Below are 22,105 nucleotides of genomic sequence, written 5' to 3'. Positions count from 1 at the left end.
TACAAAGCAAGTCTAGGACAGCCAAGGCTACACAGAGAAACCCTGTCTCAGAAAACAAAAACAAAAACAAAACAAATAAAAAAAAGATTGTGACCAGGCCTGGTGGCATCTGTAATCCCAGCATTGTGGAGGCTGATGAGGAAGAGCACAAGTCAAAGGGCTGGGTTAGTTCAGCATCTGTTCTTATTCATGTTGGGGGCACTACTTTGCACAGGCAGGGTGTTATTTTATTAGATTTTGGATTTTTCAAGACAGGGTTTCTCTGTGTAGCCTTGGCTGTCCTGGACTTGATTTGTAGACCTAGCTGGCCTTGAACTCACAGTGATCTGCCTGCGTCTGGCTCCTGAGTGCTGGGATTAAAAGTGTGCGCCTCCACACCCGGCTAGATGTCTTTTTCATATAGGAATCTCTTTCCCCCTCTACTGCTCTGATCACTGTACAAAGACCTTTTTAGGTGCCAACCTCAGACAGAGCCCCAGGAGGTGACCTCTTACTGACCTCAGGACACAGTGTAGCGCACATTGCTACCGCTATCATTATGTCAAACACACAAACTGGCAGTCTTCTCAGAGTTCTGTTTCAGTAAGTGGGCAGCATGTTGCTTAAGGAAAAAGGTGCTAGCAGGGTGTGGTGGCATGCACCTTTAATCCCAGCACTTGGGAGGCAGAGGCAGGTAGATCTCTGAGTTCAAGGCCAGCCTGGTCTACATACTGATTCCAGGACAGGCAGGACTACAGAGAAACTCTGTCTCAAAACAAAACAAAACAAAACAAAACAAAACAAACCAACAAAAACAAAACAAAACAAAACAAAAAAACCCAAAACAACAACAAAAACAAAAAACAAAACAAGAAACCCAGAAGCATTTGCCTTGCACAATGTCTTGTACATGGTAAAAGTCAATGGGCTTTTATCATTATCCTTGATAAAATTCTGAGTGATGATTTCAGACCAGAAGTTTTTATATAAGGCCACCATGAGTAGGATTAGGCTAAATTATTTTTCTTTCTTTCTTCCTACCTTCCTCCTTATCTCTTTCTTTTCTGTAGTGTGAATTTTATAATTTTGGTTTCCTTAAAAACGCAGAAAGTTCTAAGAACGTTTTAGTTTTAATCCCAAGTGTGGGGATTTGGGGAAGCTTCAGATTGTCCACAGCAGGCTGACTATGATTTTCCTCATGCTCTAGCAGGGGCACGCTTTTGCCAGCTGCTGATAGTTTCTGCGAGTGTGTGACATTTGGAATTCTGGGAACTTTCCAGAGGATATATAAATGCTAGAGCCCTGATAGGTGGGTTGTTGCTTCTGGTGCCCGGGTGGTGGTTGGATGCTGTTTGTTGCTGTTGGTTGTGGTTTGTCAAGTAGTTGTGCACACAAAAAAACCAAGAAGTTAGGTATCCTGCCAGCAAAGAACAAACTTGCCTCAAGGATGCCTGTAATCAGCAGGAAGTAGTCTGACGACAACAGCTAATGGCGTCCCTTTCCCCTCTATCCGTTTTTCTCTCCTGTCTAGTGTTAGGGGGTAGAAAGGGAAGAAGTAAAGGGGCGCAGAAGGGTGGAAGCGAGAAAGGAGCCCACGAAGTAGCAAATGCAGGCTGCATCGTTCCCTTTATTTTTTGAATTCTCTGAGTCTGCCGCTCTCTCTCCTTTATCAGAAACAGAAAAGAATTAAATCGTTTGTGCTTACTACAAATACACACTTCAAGAAACCGGACTAAAAGTGAGAATTGCTTTTGAAGAAATTGTAATTTAAAGGTTCCCAGTATGAGACGACAACTCTGCAGCCAAATGACTTCCGGGAAGGCTGATGCAGAGGCCTGGGCATGAGTCAGCGTTGCCCAGGCAACATGAGGGCCTACAGGGCCTCAGTCCCTGATCCTTTAATCTGAAGAGCTACCACAGGGTACCCCAGCAAAGGTCTCCCTTAGGCACCTGGCTGTTGCAGGGTAGAGGAAGAAAATCGAACCAAGAAAACAACCCTCGGGTTGCCTGCCTAATGCCCGCCACTAGGGAGTGCTGTCTTAACTGGAGGTTTCTCTACCTTTGAAGTTCATTTTTATCTTAGTAAACTCATCACTTTGACAAACACACAACCTATCTCAACAGAGTCCCTTTTCCTCAATTTCATTTTCAGTTAAAAAATCTGGGGCTAAAGGGAATAGTGTAGGCATAAGGTTAGTGTGTATCTTACATTCTGATTTCTGTTTCAGTGTTGTGTAAGCACTGCTTCCCAGTTTATAAAAGAGTCTCAGTTATTTGTACAATAGCCTGGTTAAGAGAGAAACTAAGAGAAACAAACAGTTTTATACAAGTAACTGTAACAGAATAGTTAACAGACACACTGTTTCCAACAACCTCCAGATCCCAGGAAAAAAACCTTTATGATAGAACATGGGTTTTTGGATTTAAGTAACTGAGTTCACATCTGTGCTGTGACTGGGCATGGGTGGCCCAGGTCATTAGTCCCAATACTTGGGAGGCAGAGGCAGGTGGCTCTCTATCAGTTCCAGGCCAAGCTGGTCTACAGAGCAAGTTCCAGGCCAGCTAGAGCTATATCGTGACACCCTGGCTAAAAAAACAAAAACAAAAACAAAAACAAGCCATGAGTTTGAGACCAGCCTGGGTGAGTGTAAGATCCTGCTTTAAAACACTAAAATCCGAAAAGTAAACAAGCAAAGTCCTGGCTTGCCCTTCTCCTTCTGTGTGACTTTGGGCTACATAAGCTCTGTATGCCTTAAATGATTCACCTATAAAGTGCCATAGGGGCTGGAGAGATAGCTCGGTGGTTATGAGCACTGGCTACTTTTCTAGATGACCCCCGTTAGACCCCCAGAACCCACATACTGGCTTACAAGCTTCAGTACTCCAGTCCCAGGTGATCTACACCCCCATGTACTACACAGACATCAGCCATACACTAAAATGAATGAAAGAAAAAACAAAACAAAACAAGTGGATGTAATGGCACATAGCTTAAGAGTCTGAAGTCACACGTGGAAGGTCTTCAAGACAAGAAGTACCCAGTGCATGGCAGCTACTCTATCTGGTACCCACCCTCATGGGGCCAATAACTCTTGGCAACTTAGAAATCTGAAATTTTGTCTTGCTAATTACATTAAGGGCAGCCTGGGAAATCAGGTTGGAGAAACATCAGGAAACTCAGGCAGGTGGCTTTCAGCCTGCACAAACTGGATGGGGCCGAGAGGCCAGTTTTGACTGCCACTGTCCCAACAGCAGCACAATACAGCTTCTTTATTGGACTTCAATGTCCTCTTTCCTGTGGGTATTTTCTGCCTCTGCCTCTGCATGCAATTCCCCCATGGGGCTCCCCGCCGCAGGCTGCGGCTTTTCTCAGACTTCGATGACTCTCCTTTCAGAAAAAGAATTCCCTTTAGAATGTTTGATACAGAAGAGGCCTGCTGAATTTTGCTTTTTACTAAGCCACCCTCCCATCTCCTGGCTTTACTAAGGTAAAACATCATTGCACAAGTTAAAATGAAATCAGTAAACTTTGCGTGTGAGGCAGGGTCTGACTATATAGCCCTGGCTGTCCTGGAACTCAGTATGTAGACCAGGCTGGCCTCAAACTCAGCAATCAGCCCACCTCTACCTCCAGAGTGCTGGGGTTAAAGGCGTGGGCTGCCATGCTCAGCAAAAGACCAAAGTCTGTGTTAGGTATTATTTTTTTCTTACTTAAGCCTCTGGACAGTGGAGCTTGACCTTGACTTATGAGATGAGGAAGCAGATGTTCACTAAGGTGAGAAGCTCTAGGCTTTGACAGGATTTGCTTGAATTCCTCAGGAGACAGGTTCTTAAGCCTTCTTCCCGCTTGCTCTCACTGTGTTTCAGTAACTTTGTGGTTACGAAATGAAACACCCTCTCTTAACTTGGATTCTACCTTAAACCACATGGTCTAACTGGAGTGTGAGCACCTGTAACACTCCTGGGTCCAGATGGGTAGAGACCTTAGGTGACTATCAAACATCTCCAAAAGACTGTCATCTCTCTTTGGAGCTTCTAACACCCTGGTGTTCAAAAGAATTCTTTCCATCTGGGACTGGTGGCATATCCTTTAAATCCCAGCACTCAGGAGGCAGAGACAGATGGATCGCTGTGAGTTCGAGGCCAGCCTGGTCTACAGGCTGTGAGTCCAGGACAGCCAAGGCTACACAGAGAAATCCTGTCTCAAAAAAACCAACCCTCCCCCCCCAAAAACCCCAAACTTCTTTCCTCTGCTTCCCCTCACCTCTCACCCCCCTATGGGTAACTCTCCCCTTGGGGCTCAGCTGGCTCTCCCAGCTGTCTGACATGCTCTTTTCATCATCCAATCTGCTCCATGTTGTCCACTGACATCATGTTCCTCCCCTGTTCAAGTGTTCAATGGCTCCTTATACAATATCGAGTTCAAAGTCTACAGTCTTGAAGCCACAGACCCAAAATCTGCTTCGCATCCCTGGTCCATGTCAAGCCAGCCAGAGTGTTTTTCCTACAATGGCCGTCTGGGAGCTGTTCCATCCATCCTTAGCTCTTAGGAACATCCCACGTATGAGACCTTACACAGAAATTCTCCCATTCAAAGGATCCAGTTCAAATTCTGCCTACTGCTGGGAAGCCTTCACTCCCAGATTGCTGCACGGCTCCTCCTGTGGTCTACTGCGATCTACCCTCTCCGTGTTTGCTGCACACTGATGAAACTCCCAGGTCTCTACCTGCCCTAGATTTCTGCCTGGTTCTAGGGACTGTCCTGCCTCCTTGCTTGGGCAGCTCTCTGCTATCCAACCTTCATTCTGGAAATACGCACGTAGATGGAGAAGTTATATCTTTTGTGCCTCAGTTTATCTATTTAAAAAAAATATAAAGAGTGGTATATAGCTGGTAAAGACTATGAGCTGCCTTAAAGTCAACACTGGATCACCTTTCCCCACCAAATGCCTCTTGAAGCCCCATTAATAGCTCGTCATTTGATATTTCCAGCTTCAACAGGCTCTCCTCTTAAGCAATCTCTGGCTTCCACAAGCCCAGCTTCCGGTAGGCTGAGCTGGACTCTGCCCACTGTCCCTTCTAATGACTAAAATCTTCTCTGGGTACCTCTGGGTCCAGCAACAAGTGAAAGTAAAGAGACCATGACAGTATAATATGCCTGCAGTTCCTCTTAGAGATGGAGCAGAAGGGTGACAGGAAACGAATCCAACACATCTTTCAACAACTTCAAATAGAGAAAATCATCCTGGGGCTGGAGAGATGGTTCTGTAGTTAAGAGCTACCATCTTTTGAGAGGACTAGATTTTACTCTCAGCACCCATTTTGCTGGTTCACAACTGCCAGTAAGTTCAGCTCCAGGGCTCTGGAATCCCTGTCCTCTCTACACTCTTGTGCACATCCACTTCTTCCCCTACATAAATAAAAATAAAGGAGGAGGAGGAGGAGGAGGGGGAGGGGGAGGAGGAGGAGGAGGAGAAGGAGGGGAGGGAGTGGTGGAGGAGGAGAATGCCCTGGTGGTGCTACTGTGTCTGCTCCGAAGACCACACAGGAGGCCCCCTCACTCCCCCTGCTGCTGAACGGGAATGGATAGACGCTGCCATCTTTTCATACCATTCTCAAGCTGACTGTCCCGTTCTCCCTGGCCACTCTGGCCAACTGAGTCCTACTTCCTACTGAGATACCACACACAGTCCAGGTAAACAGGGCACAGGAAGGCTGGCAGCCAGGTGCTTCTATCTGTCCCTAGATTTCTCTCCTTCAAGTTGGTCAGTGTCCCTCCTTTTGATTTTATAGTCAGTGGTACCTGTTTCTCCTTCTCCACCCAGCAGACAATGGGTTTGAGAAGGAACTCAGTTGTCTGTCAGCTGATACTGAGCTTGTGTCCCTTGGGCCACTTCAGCCCCTCCCCTTACAAACCAAACAAGAACAGCAAACAGGAAACGCTCATCTTTTAAAAATTACTCTATTATTATCAAATAGAACCACAGTATCCAAAAGGTAATTAGAAAGTTCTATCCCCGACTAAATGGCCCTGCATCGGCGCCTGCGAGTGGCTGGCAGCCAAATCACTGCCCCCGTGCAGATTGTTTTCATCCATTTTATTGTCAAGGAAATTAACAGCCTGATGGGGTCCCCCAGGCCCAAGCGCTCCCCCCTGGGGCCCTGGGGAAGCAGGCAACAAGCGACCTGGTCTCACTACTCCGTCCTGGGGAGAAGGGACGGGAAAGGGAAGAGGGTTCACAGCAGAAGGGCTTAGGGCGCCCCGCTCCCGCCCACTGGGCTCAGTCTAGGGGCAGCCGAGGTACCTGTCCCAGGGGCCTTAGACCCTTGCACCTGGCTGCGCATCTGGCCGGGGCAGGGGCGGGGCGCGTGCTCACTCGCCCGTGTGGGTCCGCAGGTGGTACTTGAGTGACTGCTTGTAGCGGAAGCACTTGGCGCAGTGCGTGCATGGGTAGGGCCGCTCGCCCGTGTGCGCTCGCTGGTGCTCCAGCAGGTGGTGCTTCTGTGTGAAGCGCTTGCCGCACTCGGCGCAGTGGTAGGGCCGCTCACCTGTGTGGATGCGTCGGTGCTCCAGCAGGTGGTGCTTGCGGATGAAGCTCTTGCCGCACTCCGGGCAAGCGTGCGGCCGCTCGCGCGAATGCACGCGACAATGGTTGGTGAGCTTAGATTTCTCGCTGAAGCTCTTCTCGCACTCGGGGCACTTGAAGGGCCGTTCACCGGTATGAGTCCGCTGGTGGCGCAGCAGGTGTGACGGGCGGCTGAAGCTCTTGCCGCACAGGCTGCAAATGAAGGAGACCTCGTGCTTGCCCGCATGCACACGCTGGTGGATCACCAGGCTGATGTGCAAGCGGAAGCTCTTCTTGCACTCCGGGCATGTGTAGGGCCTCTCGCCTGTGTGTGTTATCTGGTGCTTGGTCAGGCTTGACTTGTGGCTGAAGCTGCTATCACACTCAGGGCACTTGTAGGGCTTGGGGCCACCACCGCTGCCTGAGCTGGGTGACTTTGGACGCGGCTTGAGCGAGTGCTTGGGATTGAAGGCTGAGCCGCGCTCTGGGGAGGCGTAGCCGCTGCGCACCCGGTGGATGCGCTGATGTAGAGTGAGTTGCTGCTTGTGGCGGAAGCTGATCTCACACTCCGCACACTCATAGGGCCCTTCCTTGATGTGGTTGCGTTGGTGGATAATGAGGTTAATCTTCAGCCGAAAGCTCTTGCCGCATTCCATGCAAGTGAACGGCCGCTCGCCACGCCGGTTCCGCTGCTGCTGGCTGGAGGTCCCGCGGTTCTCACCTAGGTGTCGCTCACCATGCCCATGTGTATGCCCATGCGTATGCCCATGCACACTGGGCGCCAGCCTCTTCACTGTTGGGTTGCCCAACTGCAGGGGCGGGGGGCTCTCCTCACCCTCGGGGGACATCTCCCCAGGCAGCGGCGTCTGGTACATGCTGGCATCGTACCTCCCGGACAGCTGCCCAAGGGATTGCAAGTGCTGTGGCAACTCGTCCTCCTCTTCCTCTTCCTCCTCCTCCTCCTGCTCCTCTGTCTTTATCACGATCCCCTCTGCTCCAAGGTTAGAAAGAAAGAGCTTAGCTACTGCCTAGAACCGTTACGCTGTAAGTACAACATAGCTCCATCCTCACCAACAGACTCTGCGTCTGGGTCTCTGTCTATCCTTGCCCCAGTTCCTGCTTTTGGGAGAATCGAGCTCCCTGTCCCATAACTTCTCCCTGCAGACAGGGCTCTTGGGGAGGAAGCAGGGGAGATGGCTACGTGGCCTCCTGGTGGTCATAACGTGTAGCTGCTGGAAGACTAGACCCCAGTGGGGAAGAAACCAGCCTCAAGACCCATGAACTTGAAAGAGAGCAAGGAGGGGTTTATAGGAAGGTTTGGAAGGTTGCAATTATATTCTCAAAAAACAAAATAAAAACAAAAACAAAAACAAAAAAAACCAAAAACCAAAACAAAACAAAACAAAAAAACCAAAAAACAAAACAAAAAAACTAAGCATAGTAGCACACACCTTTAATCCCAGCACTCAGGAGGCAGAGACCTGCTGCCTGAGCTCGTTACTTCCATGGACTCAAGGCTGTGGGTCAGTCAAGTCCCACTTTCCTTTTGGAGGCCCTGGGGGCCCGAGTATCTGCCGGCTATATAACCGGGCCCCTAACTCATAACAGTCTTCATCTTCTGCCTGTGTGTGCACTGTTCTTTCTTCCTGAATGCACCTGGGGTTCCTCACTATGGCTTTAACCACCCACTGCCCTCAGTCCCTCCCTCCTTCTCAGTCTGTCATCCTTTGTGATCCAGACCTGAGTGACAGTCAACACTAACTGAGCTTCTCTTTGGTGGGACTCAGGCAACTCAGGGACCTATGGGTGCCGGTCTGCCACACATGTCCAACTGGTGAGTTCCCCTTGCCTCCAAGCCTGGCTTGTCCCTGTAAGACCTAAATAACGCCAGGCTCTACAGGGACACCCCCACCCCCACCCCAGAACCTTAGCAACATCTGATTCATGTGAGTTTCTCCAGGTGCTTTGTAGTTGGTAACCTGGCATTTCCTAACCAGCGTTAATTGGGGAGGTTTTTGGTTTGTTTTTGAGACAGTCTTTCTCTGCAGCCCTGGCTGGCCTTGAACTCAGGAGTTCTACCTGTTTCTGTCTCCTGAGTGCTGGGATTAAAGGTGTGTGCTACTATGCTTAGGGTTTTTCTTTTTCTTTTTGAGAATATAATTACAACCTTCCCCCCTCCAGACCCTCCTATATATCCCTCTGTGCTTTTTCAAATTCATGGCTTACTCTTTAGTTGTGATTACATGCCCTGCCCATATTCCTACATATAACCTACCCACTCTTTATAATATTACTTGTATGTATGTTTTCAAGACTGACCATTTGTTGTATCAGATTTTTTAAAATTGTCTTTCAATTGTCTATCTCTGTGTGGGTATGTATATATGAGTGCAGGAGCCCATGGTGGCCAGAGGTGTTAGATCCCATTGGAGCTGGAGTTACAGATAATTTTGAGCTGCCTAACATGGGTGCTGAGAGCTAAAGTCTTCCTTCTATGAGAGGAGTGCATACTCTAACCACTGAGCCACCCTTCCAGCCCACTTTCTGAATTCTAACAAAATCTTTTCTAGCGCATTTTAACCTGCCCTCTTTACCTGAGCACAGCACTTGGAAGAGGACCAAATCAAGCAAGTATGGCTTTCATTTCACAGCCAGGGGTGTCCAAGACCAGAAATTAAATGGTGTTTCCAAGTAAAGTAACAGGGTATACGCCATGTGGTTTACCCTCCCTGACAGGTAGACTGAAGCTAGCAATGCCTGTGCCTTGACCGAGGTCCTGTTCAGTTTGCTTCTCTGTTTTTGAGACAGGGCTTCTCTGCAGCTCTGGCTGCCCTATGTACAGCAGGCCGGCCTCGAACTCAGAGGTCTGCCTGCCTCTGCCTCCTGAGTGCTGGGATTAAAGGCGTGCGCTGCCGTGCCTGGCTACTGTAGAGCTTCTAAAGCAGCAGTGTTGAACACGGGGGTCTCAGCCCCTGTGGGGGTTTAACTGTCCTTTCATACCAGTCGCCTAAGGTCATCAGAAAACACACAGATATTTACATTAGGATTCATAACAGTGGCAAAATTAGTTTTGAAGTAGCAACAAGAGTAATTTTATGGTTAGGGTTACCACAAGCTGATTAACACAACTGAATTAAAGGGCTGCAACACTAGCAAGGTTGAGAATTGCTCTAAAGCCTGTAAGCTGCAGTGTTGATTGGCAACATAGGTGTGCCAAGTGAGCCACCATACTCTGTGCACCTAGTTAAATGTAAGAAATCAGATCCAGAGCTCCTGACCAAGGTTGCCATGAGATTTTTATTAATTGAAAATATACCAATTTTACAACCGGGCAGTGGTGGCACACACCTTTAATCCCAACACTGGGAGGCAGAGGCAGGCAGATCTCTGAGATCGAGGCTAGCTTGATTAAAAACAAAAACAAAAACAAAAAAAGAAGGAAAGAGAAAGAAAGAAAGAATACACTATTTATAGCCAGGTGTGGGGGGTGCGTGTTTGTATTCCCAGCACTTGGGAGGCTGAAGCACGAGGATCAAGAATAAGGCCAATCTAAGTTACAAATGGAAACCTTCAGTCTCAAAAATAAACAAACATGAAACCTACTAGTGAAAACTGAGCACAGAGAAGCTGTCCTGAAGGCTGTTCCAGGATCAGCACTGAATGCCCACTGCTGCACCACTGCACTCATGGGGAGTAGAATTAGGACACTGGGCCACGTGGGTGACAAGCATCGTCACTAGAGGACACTGGGCCACGCGGGTGACAAGCATCGTGACTAGAGGACACTGGGCCACATGGGTGACAAGCATCGTGACTAGAGGACACTGGGCCACATGGGTGACAAGCATCGTGACTAGAGGACACTGGGCCACGCGGGTGACAAGCATCGTGACTAGAGGACACTGGGCCACGCGGGTGACAAGCATCGTGACTAGAGGACACTGGGCCACGTGGGTGACAAGCATCGTGACTAGAGGACACTGGGCCACATGGGTGACAAGCATCGTGACTAGAGGACACTGGGCCACGCGGGTGACAAGCATCGTGACTAGAGGACACTGGGCCACGTGGGTGACAAGCATCGTGACTAGAGGACACTGGGCCACATGGGTGACAAGCATCGTGACTAGAGGACACCAAAGGAAGAGGAAAGCCCCGGGGCAGGCACGCTGTAAGTCTAGGCAGCTGCTCAGAGGAGGAGGAGGAGGAAGAGGAGGAAGAGGAAGAGGAGGAAGAGGAGGAGGAGGAGGATGGAGCAGTGAAGGGAAAGAGGTGCTGTTTGAGTCAGGCTGGCACCGGGGTTAGAGTGAGCTCTAGAGAAAGTACAGAGCAAGAACACTGAGGCCCTGGCCAGCACTGGGGTGCTGTGTGTGTGTGTGTGTGTGTGTGTGTGTGTGTGTGTGTGTGTGTGTGTGTGTGTGTGTGTGTGTGTGTGTTGAGGAGTAAAGTTAAAGGGAAGAATTAACCCTTTCTTTAGACTATGCTTTTCTTGCAGGGCATTGGCACACAATTTCGTTCCCAGCACCCAGGAGGCTAGCCTGGCCTACTTACTGAGACTCTTGTCTCAAAACAGACACCACCCAAAGGAAACAAAGCAAAATGAAACTACCCAACTCCAAAATCACAATGGTGCTGAGATGAATGAGAAGGAAGTTCCAGCTCAGCCACTACATACATATGACTTCGGACAGGTTTCTGACCTCATCTGCCCCTGAGTTCTTGTTTGTACCAAGCTTGAGCGGAACAACGCCTTTCCTAGGCTGGGAGAGCCTCATACATTCTGAGTGTATTAGGACCACTTCCCAGGAGGCAGGCCCTCAGCAGCCCATGCACCCACAACTTACCCGTGCAGTTTCTCTGCTGCACCAGCATCTGCTTGAGCTCGCTGAACTCACTGGAGCCTTCAGTGGACTCCTCCAGTGCGTTCTCTTGATCCTGCATGTCCAGGTCTGGCTGCTCTCCACACGGGTCGCCCAGCTCTGAGTCCTGAAAGCCGTGCTCCTCCACTTGCCCCATCAGTGGCTCTGGTGTCTCCAGACCTTCTGAGCCTTCATCGTTGGTCTGCACCTCGATCTTAATCACGATGCCATCATGTGCTGAGGGAAGGTGAGGACACACAGAGCAGTCATGCCACACCTCCCCAGGTTCCTACAGTCCTAGCATTTACATTCCAACTGGTCTTTTTAAAAAGAGACCCTAAAAAATACAATAGAGTTAATGGTGAGCAGAAAGAATTTTCTGGACACTTTGTAGTCTTGAATGCTAATACAAATTGGAGTCGTTACAATGGATTAAAGCTTTATTGTCTACAAATCCTAAATTGTTTAGAAAATTATTTCAACCCAGTTTACTTCTTGCTGGTCCCCCAAAGCCCATCGAAGGTGAGCTGTCTCCCCACTTCTCACCCGTTTCTCAAAGGCAGACTTGGCCCACATCACCTTCCAGCATATGCACGACTGTGAGGGGGTGTTTGGGTTTTGTCTGTTCTTAGTTATTTTCCTGCATAGGTCCATAGATCACCTTCCGATGGGCCTTATAGATACAGCATCATTCTTCACATTGGAGCATAACACACATTTTTGCTTTTCAGTGCAGTCTTTTTTTCCCCCCTATTAATTTGCTTTCACCTCTCATTTCACCATTAGGACCATGACAATAATTCCTGTAATTGCATTCATGCTTATACAGTTATATTCATATTAGCATATATACATTTACTTTATTGGGTCACTGCTGTGGTTAAAATGGCCTCTTTTCCTCCCTTGTGATAAAATATCTCATAGAAATCTCTTTAAGCTGGTTTTACATAGTGCTAACCACTCTTTTAAGTGATGCGTATACCCCATTTTGTGGTTCATACTGTAATTTATTAAGTTATTACCAAATGGAAAAGCATCTTTTTAAAAAAAAGGTTTTTCAAGAGACAGGGTTTCTCTGTGTAGCCTTGGCTGTCCTGAACTCAGTTTGTAGACTAGGCTGGCCTTGGACTCACAGAGCCCCACCTGCCTCTGCCTCTAAAGTGCCACACCCAGGTGAAAAACACTTTTTTAAAAAGTTGTTTTATTTTTATTTGCAGTTGTGTTTTGCCTTCATGTATGTCTGTGTGAGGGTGTCACACAGTTGTTACAGCCATGTGGGTGCTGGGATTTGAACTCTGGTCCTTTGGAAGAGCACTGAGTCACCTCTCCAAGCTCAGAAAAACACTTTTGTTTTCATCCTTTGCTACAGTAAACAATACTACAACATCTGTTTATATCCCCAATTATAAAACAGTGGTTCCATTTCTATAAGATGCTCAGCAATGAGATCACAGAATTAACTGAAGGTTAAATATTTTTAAATTTGGTGGATGTCATCAGATTGCTTTTCAGTAAGGCTATGGCAGTTCATCCTTCCACGAGGCTGCGGAAGAGAACCCTTTCCCCACATCCTTGACAACAATGCTCACATATGTTCATTTTCTTCAACAAATGTAAAAAACAGCAACTTACTTAGACTTTGATTTTATTTCTTTTCCCTTTGTTTTTTCTTTCTTTCTTTTTTTTTTAAAACAAGATCTCATTGTGTAACTGTGGCTGGCATGGAAATCAGAGATCTGCCTGTCTCTGCCACCCAAGTGCCAGGATTAAAGATGTGCGCCAATATTCCTGGCTGCTTCTACTTCCTAGATAGGGAAGTTTGAATGCTTTCCTTTACATATTGATCCTGTAGAATGATTTTGTGTAGAGTGTACCATCTTTGGTTTAATTTTTTTTCTAGAGATAAGCCTGCCTTGTCAGGTCTTAAAATTTGTGACCTCAGCCTCCCAAACTACCAGTGCTTGTAGTCTGGGTATGTTCTGAGTATCTTCTAAAGGCTCACACACATTGAGTTTGGTCCTATGTAACGGTCTGAAGTGTGTGTGGGGGCTTCAGATGGCTCGATTGGGGGCACAGCTCTTGTGAAGACAGCGGTGCTGCCTTAGAGTCATTAGGACGACACCTGCCCTGCTCTGATGTAGCCAGGACGACTTCCAAGAGTAACGAGGTGCTGGCTACAGGCTCTTGGGGTCAAAACTGTAAGCCACACAAACTTGCTTTTTCTTCTCGTGTCAGGGTTCCACTTGTCAGGTCAGGCTGGTCTGGAACTTAGGATAAAGCCTAGACTGACCTTGAGTTTGCTTTGTAGCCAAGGATGATCTTGAATTCTGATTTCCCCTCACCTCCACTTCCTAAGTACTGGGATTATAGGGACACAGCACAAGTGTACAACAAAATCATCTCTGTATAAATTACCCGTTTTGGAGTATCCCTTCTCCAATCTCTCCTCCTCCTTCACCTACACCCACTGCCATTTCGTTAATGTCGCTTCTGCTTTCATGCTTCAGGCCTCTTTACCTGCTTTCAAGCCTATATTATTTTAAATCATCACATACCCCCAAGAAACATGATTTCCATAATTGCATAAATTCCTGAAAGTATTTTACTTGTCTATTCCCAAAATAAAATTTCAAAACTATGTTCTCTTTGCACCTTTTTGGATAAGTACATAGGTAAGCTGGGTTACCACTATAATCGTAGCACTTTGGACACCGGGACAGGAGGGTTGTCACAAGCTTAAGGCCAGCCTGGGGTACAGTGAGACTGCCTTAAAAAAGTGATAATAAAAATAGAATTTCTGGAATAAATATTGAGATAAAAAGAAGCTTTTCTCCTTATCTCTTAATGTCACCAATGGAATCTAAAACTCCATCAGTTTTAAATCCATCATCATTTGCTTAAAAAGTACATGGAAAGGTTCTTCTTTGATAGCTGGGGCCTTTACTCCACTCCTCTTTGCCTTGAGCCTGTGTCCAATCCCACTTTTCCCATGGAATGTTATTCTAGTAGAACACACTTTCATGCTTTTTGCTGATGACCTCATCTCCCACAGAAATGCTCATGTAAATTGAAAGACACTCTTGCTTTCATATCTAATGGTCATAAGGTTGTCCATGTTCATTTCTTCCCAGCTGAAGTTATCCTCAGTGACAATTATGCAGAACTATGAACAGTTATCCAACATGGAAAACAAAGAACCTGGGAAATGAATCTTTTACAAGGAAAATAGGAATTTTTCTCAATTAGTTCACTTACTAGAGAATGAACACATATTCTTACTGTACTATTAGACAGATCAGAATCATGTCTATTCTGTGTTTCATTTTTACAGATGCAGGTCCTGGGACCCTCATTTACAGCTGTATGTTGGTAGGCAGGAAGATGTGCAGTTAGGAATTGCCACTTGATTCTTTGAACTTACCCTGAATTACATGCTTCAAAAACCATGTGGTTAACATATCAAGAATTGTTCTTAGGAGGCTGGAGAGATGGCTCAGAGGTTAAGAGCACTGTCTGCTCTTCCAGAGGTCCTGAGTTCAATTCCCAGCAACCACATGATAGCTCATCTATAGTGAGATCTGATGCCCTCTTCTGGTGTGCAGGTGAACATGCAACAGAACAATATACCTAACAATAGGTAAATAAATATTAAAAAAAAAAATTGTTCTTAGCCGGGCGAGGTGGCGCACGCCTGTAATCCCAGCACTTGGGAAGCAAAGACAGGCAGATTCTCTGTGAGTTCAAGGCCAGCCTGGTCTACAAAGTGAGTCCAGGACAGCCAAGGCTACACAGAGAAACCTTTTCTTAATGGCTCATTAGCTGACAACTTAACTATGTTTTAAAAAATTTTTTGTTGAAAGCTAAATACTGCTAAAACAAACAAACAACCCTAACCCTAACTTGCAGTAGACTGCCATACAGGTCCAAGAGCGACACCCTTCTGGACATGTCCTCCACCAGTCTGGATCATCTGGGTGGTGACCCAGAGGGTTCACACCTCAGAAATCTGCACCTAAGACTGGACAGGCGGGTGTCCTCTCATTTCTCGTGGTCTCATGAACCTGGAATCTCATGAAAGCCATACCTGTCTACCACAAAGCCGTGCTCCCAGCCCTCATTTTACTTTTTAAAATTTTGAGACAAGCCGGGCATGGTGGCACACACCTATAATCCCAGCACTTGGGAGGCAGAGGCAGGTGGATCGCTGTGAGTTCGAGGCCAGCCTAGTCTACAAAGTAGATCCAGGACAGCCAAGGCTACACAGAGAAACCCTGTCTCCAAAAACCAAAAACAAAAAACAAAAAAATTTTTTTGAGACATACACCTTAAATGTGAATAATGTAGTTGATGTGAAACCCAGACACCATAAAGAAAATGACTGATTAATCTCAAGCATAAAAAGGTAAAACGCAGGAGGCAGAGGCAGGCAGATCTCTGTGAGTTCAAGGCCAGCCTGGTCTACAAAGCAAGTCCAGGACAGCTAAGGCTACACAGAGAAACCCTGTCTTGAAAACCCAAAACCAAACAAACAAACAACCCCCCCAAACCCAAAAAACTTAAAATCGTTATACCAACACAAATATAAATACCATATACAAAAATACTCCCAAAATTAGGGAAATATTTTCATAGATATGATAGACAAGAGCTAACCCCTCTGGTTTTGTTTGTTTTGAGATGAGAGAGAGGTCTCACTATGTAGTCTAGCCTGGAACTCACAGAGATCGGCCCGCCCCAGCCTTGCACTGCTGAGATAGGTGTGCACCACCATGCCTAACCTGTCATTGATCTTAGAAGAGCAACCATGACCAGCATTAGTCTTTAGAGCCCAGCAGACTAGCACTTGGGAGAGGTGGAGGCAGTAAGATCAGGTGTTCAAGGCCAACCTGGGGCCACATGAGACCCTGCCACCACCAACAGAAAGCTTTTATAAATCAACAATGAAAAGAAATACTCTCAAAGAAGGAAAGGAGGGGTAAAAGACAGTTAACAGAATCAGACAAAGGTGAGACTGTATGCATGCCACGCCTCTGTTTATACCAATGGTTCTCAACCTGTGGGTCACTACCCCTTCAAATGACCCCTTTACTTTATGATTCATAGCAGTAGAAAAATTATAGCTATGAAGTAACAACAAAATAATTTTATGGTTGAAGGCCACTACAACATGAGGACCGTACTAAATGGTAGCAGTGCATTTTTATTGTTTCTCTGCATCTGGGCCTCAAGTCCATCATCTCTCTGATGATTCCTGATGCAGAAGCTAGGGATCTACACCACCTACAGTCACAAAGTTGTCCTTGGCCACCGCCGACACATATCTTACAAATGGCCACTGCTCCCGCCGGGCTGTGCCAAGGCCTCTAAGTACTGCCGTCCACTAGTTACCAGGATTTCCCTTTAATCAGTTCTCCTAGGATCAGGGAACCGATTTGTTATTTAGGTCTGTACTAAAATTTCCACGTTCTAAGATTTGTCTTCTTTATTAAGTGGTTTTACTATATTTGTGTGTTGTGCATGTGTGTGTGCCAGAGGACTTGTTGCTTTCGGTTCTCTCCTTCTATCTGTGCATCCTGGGGATTGGACTCAGGCTCAGGTTGGCAGCAAACACCTTTACACCTGCTGAGCCATCCTGCCAGTCTGTGTGATGCCCTTTCTGACCACCCAAACTCAGCAAAATCTTCTGTGTTTTGTTTTATCCGGCTGCTTCTTGTCACAGCTGTACTACAGGAGGCGACTGGTCTTTCTGTTTGTTTTTAAGACTTATAAAGATGCTTGAGGAAGCCAGGCAGCTCTGGATCCTAGAGCTGGAATAACAGGCAGTTGTGAATCACCTGATGTGGGTGCTGGGAACTGAACTTGGGTCCTCTGCAGGAGCCGTACATGGGAATGGCTGGTGCCTACTCTCATAAAGTGTGGATGTGGTTGCTAACACTGCTCTTCTCCACTTGAGTGTTATAAGCCTAAGCGAGAGCAAGAACCTCTAGGTACGCAGCTGGCAACAGAGTACTTGGCATAGAAGGCATCTAATGAACTAAATAATAAACAAGTGAATCTTACGGTATAAAAATTCCTCATAATGCAATATCACAGGTGAGAGAGTATGCCATGTTATAAAATGATATACGTACCATGTTTTAAACTACATTTTAGATTCTGTTCAATGTTACAGACTTTCAAAGGACATTATTAGGACATTTATAAGGACAATTATAAGGACATTATTGTTATATTAGCATATAACAAATGTGTTAATGCTTTCAAATATTTAAAACATATATATGAGAGCACCCATTGTTACCATGCCTTCTGGCCTGTTTTACTCTTGCAGGGCTTTAGTACACAGGAGAAGGGAACAAACTGATGGACACAGAGATGGATGACACAGACACAACTACTGATTATTTTCAGCCAAGTGCTAGAATCTGAATTCTCTTCTGATCTCCTAGGGACCCAAAACACTGAATACATTTACTGAGGCAGGTCGTAACATTGTCATTCTTGATATATGTGTAAATGGCAAAGTTCTCAGTTTTCTAGATGCCCCACTTGGTGTCACACCTGTGGATCTGGTTCAGGGTTGCTCCTGCCACCTTCATGCCAAGGAGAAGACTGGAAAGATTATTCAGGTCTGCAGATGGTGGATGGCTACAGTTTTTCAGGTAGTGCTTGCTTAGCTAAATACTCTACGGCACAGTCCCATGTGACCTGCCCTCCCAACTGATGTGGGCTCCAAGGGCTGGAAAGGGTAAGTGCCACAAGTGCCACAGTTCTGCCATCTAAGGACGTCTCCTTGAGGCCACTGCCGCTGCAGAAGCTCAGGCCATGGACATGTGTACCAGACTACACCCAGCTCAGAGTAAAGCAGGCTCGGTCATTTGTTTTTTACTTTGAACCCTATTCAATGGGAAGCCTATCTGTAATACAGATGAGAAAAGTAGACAAGGAAAGAGTTGGATGCTACCAACACAGCCCCTGGACCTCAAAACCTGCTGGAGCAGTAGCTGTATTTCAGGATGTTGGCCATGAAGCATTTCTACCCAGTCTCACTTTAAGCCTCTGAGTTATCCTGTACTGCATCTCTATTTCCACCTAACTCTTGTTTTCAGATGTGGCTGCTTGAACCTCTAAGGTACAGATTTTCCTCCAACCAACACGTAAGTAGCCCTAGACCAACCCCTCAACCTCATCTACTTTCAAGTTCATCTTTTTTATCTGTGGTGTTGAACTGGGATAAGCCTCACCCCTCCAGTTGATGTTTGGCATGAAGTGCATGGCGTCCACAGACTAACCCCTACAGAACCGTGAGCTCAAACAAGCCTTCCCTGTCTTGGGTTGTTTCTGAGCTAATACAGTCTTCAATGACATTAAATCATAACAAAGTCTGTTTGTTGGTCCCCAGCTGAGTTCCCTGGCAGGGTCATCTCCTTTCTGCAATCAATAGGATCCCTAATAAAGTTCTACTTATTTCTGATTGTTATATATGTCCACCAAGGACAAAGGCGTGTTTCCATTGAAGATCTCCAAGGCAAGTGATGCCAAGTCTAAAGCAAAATCCCCAAGCAGAGCTACAAAACTGATGCACCGAGGTTGCACTCACAGTGAATGTGTGCACACTACTGCTTCAAGCACTGTGAAGAGGACACTGGCTGGAGCTGTGTTTACTGAGCCATTGTGACCTGTCAAGCTCCATGCTAGGCTCTTGATTGGATCTTAGTACTTAGCTAGCTCCATCCTGAGACGCTTAACACCTCGCACACCTGGGCCATGAGACCTCTCTGCAGATCCCATCAACTGCCTCAAGCAGGCTGCTGGACTCCTGTGCTGCAGGCAATTTCTAGTCGAGTTCATGCGTGTCCTGTATTCTGCAGGTGCACGGCCCTTCTACGGGACATCTAGGAGGTATAAGCGTAACATAGGAATGCATTCTCTTTGGATGGTAAGAATGGGTCATGTTTTAAAAAAAGAAATCCACGAGACAATGAACTCTGTGCACTCCTACTTACCAGCTAGCTGGGCTACTTGTGATCACGAGAGACCCAAGAGGGCCATCTACCTACAGGCCTCCTTCCTGCACAGCTTGCTACCAACTGGCCTTTCAGGTCCTCTCCTAGCTCCATACTGGAGCTACCTGAATACTGAAAGACCCAGGATGCAGGGCCCCGGGCCACCCATCTGCCACTCACCAGCACTGGGGTCTGTGGGTGTCTCACCCTCCTCAGAGTCCTCCTGCTCCTGCATGGCTGGCCTCTCTCCACGCTCCATCTGTGACATGAGGTCTGGTTTGGATATTGCGTAGTCTGGACAGAAAGAAGCAAAGAAAATATCCTGTGGTATGAGGTATGTAAAGGTATCATCTGGGGGATGTAACCCAGAATAGCCCTTCCGCCGGGGGACTGGCAGTGCTGGAAAAGAAACAGGTAAGTGTTCAGCCGCTCTCTCCAGGGTCCACTAGGCACGTGCCTCATGCTGCTCACAGGTACTGAGTTCACCTAGGAGCTTCATGACAAAATTGAATTTATACAAAGTAAGAACTTAATCCCGATAAAGTATAAAATTCGTAAAACAAAATATTTATAGACTTCCTTATACTAAAAACGGTTGCCAAGCATGATGGCTCATGCCTGTAATACCAACACTTGGGAGGTGGAGACAGAACTGCTGTGAGTCCAGTGTCAGCTTGGGCTACAGATTCTGTTCCAAAAATGAAAACAAAACAAAACAAAACAAAAAAAGAGGCCAGATGTGGTGGCACATACCCTTAGTGTCAGCCCTGGGGATGCAGAGGTAGGAAGATCTCTGAATTCACACAGTGAGTTTCAGGCTGGCCAAGGTTACACAGTGAGACACAATCTCAAAAAAACAAAGTGTGCGTGTTGGGGAGGCTACGGGCAGCTAGGGACAAGCATGCAGCTTAGTGGTAGAACATGTGTTTAGCATGTATGTACCCTAGGTTCAATCCTTAACATGCCTCAAAAGGTTTAAAATTATTTTAAAATAAAAAGCTCAGGAATATTGGCAGAAATATTAGAAACATACATATTTATCACATATAGCAAATGGTTACTATTCATAATTACATGGAAACAACTTTTATAATCAGTAGAAAATAAGAGAAAAAGTATAAATAGGTAGTTCATAGGAAACATGCAAATGACCAGCAATTATATGAAAAAGATGCACAAGTTCACCAATCACCAAAGAAATACATTCAAGTAAAGAGAATAAGCATTTACCCATATTAAGTACTTGAGGAGCCAGGCGTGGTGGTGCACGCCTTTAATCCCAGCACTCAGGAGACAGAGGCAGGTGGATCTCTGTGAGTTCAAGGGCAGGCTGGTCTGCAAAGCGAGCCCAGGACAGCCAGGACTACACAGAGAAACCCTGTCTTGAAAAACAACAAACAAAACAAAACAAAAGCACTTGGGATGTAGAAGGATCAAGAGTTTAAGGTCAGCACATCTGAGGCCAGTCTGGGTTGCATGATCTTGTCTCAGAAAACACAAAGATAGTAAAACAGAATAAACCAGGGTGCGGAGAAATGATGTTCTCGTATGCCGCTGCAGACAAGACACTGGTTCATCGGTCTGGAGGCTCCATGGCAGTGCAGTCTCTATTCCTTAACCCACCTCGCATCTGAACTGTCCAACACTGGGTCACTGCACAGATATACAGGGCTGTTTATCACAGCCCTCCAGTGAGAGACACAAGCACCCACGGCTCAGTAGCGGTAAGGTCAAAAGCCAGAGTTCAGGGGTCAGAGAGAAGGCCCACGGGTTGCTCTTGTAGACAACCTGGATTAGGTTCCCAGCACCCACATGACGGCTCACAGATAGCTGTAACTCAAGTTCCAGGGAACCCCTCACCCTCTTCACCTCTCCATTGGCACATAGATGTGGTATAATATTAACCCGCAGGCAAAACACTCACACTCATAAAATTTTGAAAAAGGCAAACTTTATCTGGATACTGTACTTTCTTTCCAAGGACTGCAGTCTAAAGGCGCTGATAAAGCAAGTTTTCCTGGTCAAACATGAGGAACTGCGAGTGAATGGTTGATTTTGTGAAAATTCCACACTGCGTGTATAACAGGGCATACGCTGTGCATACGTTTACACATGTACATAAAACAACGAGCAAGGACAGAATCTAAAGGGGGCCTAGTGGCTTCCTCTGTGGGGTCCTGCTAGTGCGTGCATAGTGGCTGCTCTTCATTATGCTATTAAAAATTGTTAAGTTTTCATAATTATATGTGCATTAAAAAACCCATTAAAAATAGTGATGTTAGCTTATAAAAATGTATGTCTGAAATTACCTATTATAGCATGAATCAAAGTTTGTTTTAAAAAAACTAACTTAGGCATTTTGCATATGTGTATGTCTGTCCACCATGTGTACAGTGCTTAGAGGGGCAAGAGGAGGGCCTCAGATCCCTTGGAACGGAAGCTACAAATGGTTGTGAGCCACCACGTGTGTGCTGGGAACCAAATACAGGTCCTCTAGAATAGCCTGTGCTTGTATTTATTTATTTATTTATTTTTGTTTTTTTGAGACAGGGTCTCTCTGTGTAGCCTTGGCTGTTCTGGACTCGCTTTGTAGACCAGGCTGGCCTCAAACTCACAGTGATTCGCCTGCCTCTGCCTGGCCAGCCTGTGCTTTTAAATGCTGAGCTCTCTCCAACTCCATAGTTACTTATTTTTA

General features: G+C 46.4%; 1 protein-coding gene across 1 annotated transcript in view; it reads right to left on the bottom strand.

The window, feature by feature from the left end:
- Positions 1-6,062: 6,062 nt before the first annotated feature.
- ZNF777 (zinc finger protein 777) overlaps positions 6,063-22,105 on the bottom strand; it is a gene marked incomplete at its 5' end in the record, with an annotated part of 31,994 nt that continues 15,951 nt past the window's right edge. The window contains 3 exons of the mRNA XM_084784726.1: positions 6,063-7,536; positions 11,390-11,641; positions 19,591-19,704. Of these exons, the coding sequence (XP_084640852.1) occupies positions 6,353-7,536; positions 11,390-11,641; positions 19,591-19,704 (1,550 nt within the window). The 3' untranslated portion in view covers positions 6,063-6,352. The remainder of the gene's footprint in view (positions 7,537-11,389; positions 11,642-19,590; positions 19,705-22,105) is intronic.

Source organism: Acomys minous (assembly GCF_964271855.1).
Source record: "Acomys minous genome assembly, chromosome: 6".
Lineage (NCBI taxonomy): Eukaryota > Metazoa > Chordata > Mammalia > Rodentia > Muridae > Acomys > Acomys minous.
This window is presented reverse-complemented; position numbering and strand designations above follow the sequence as displayed.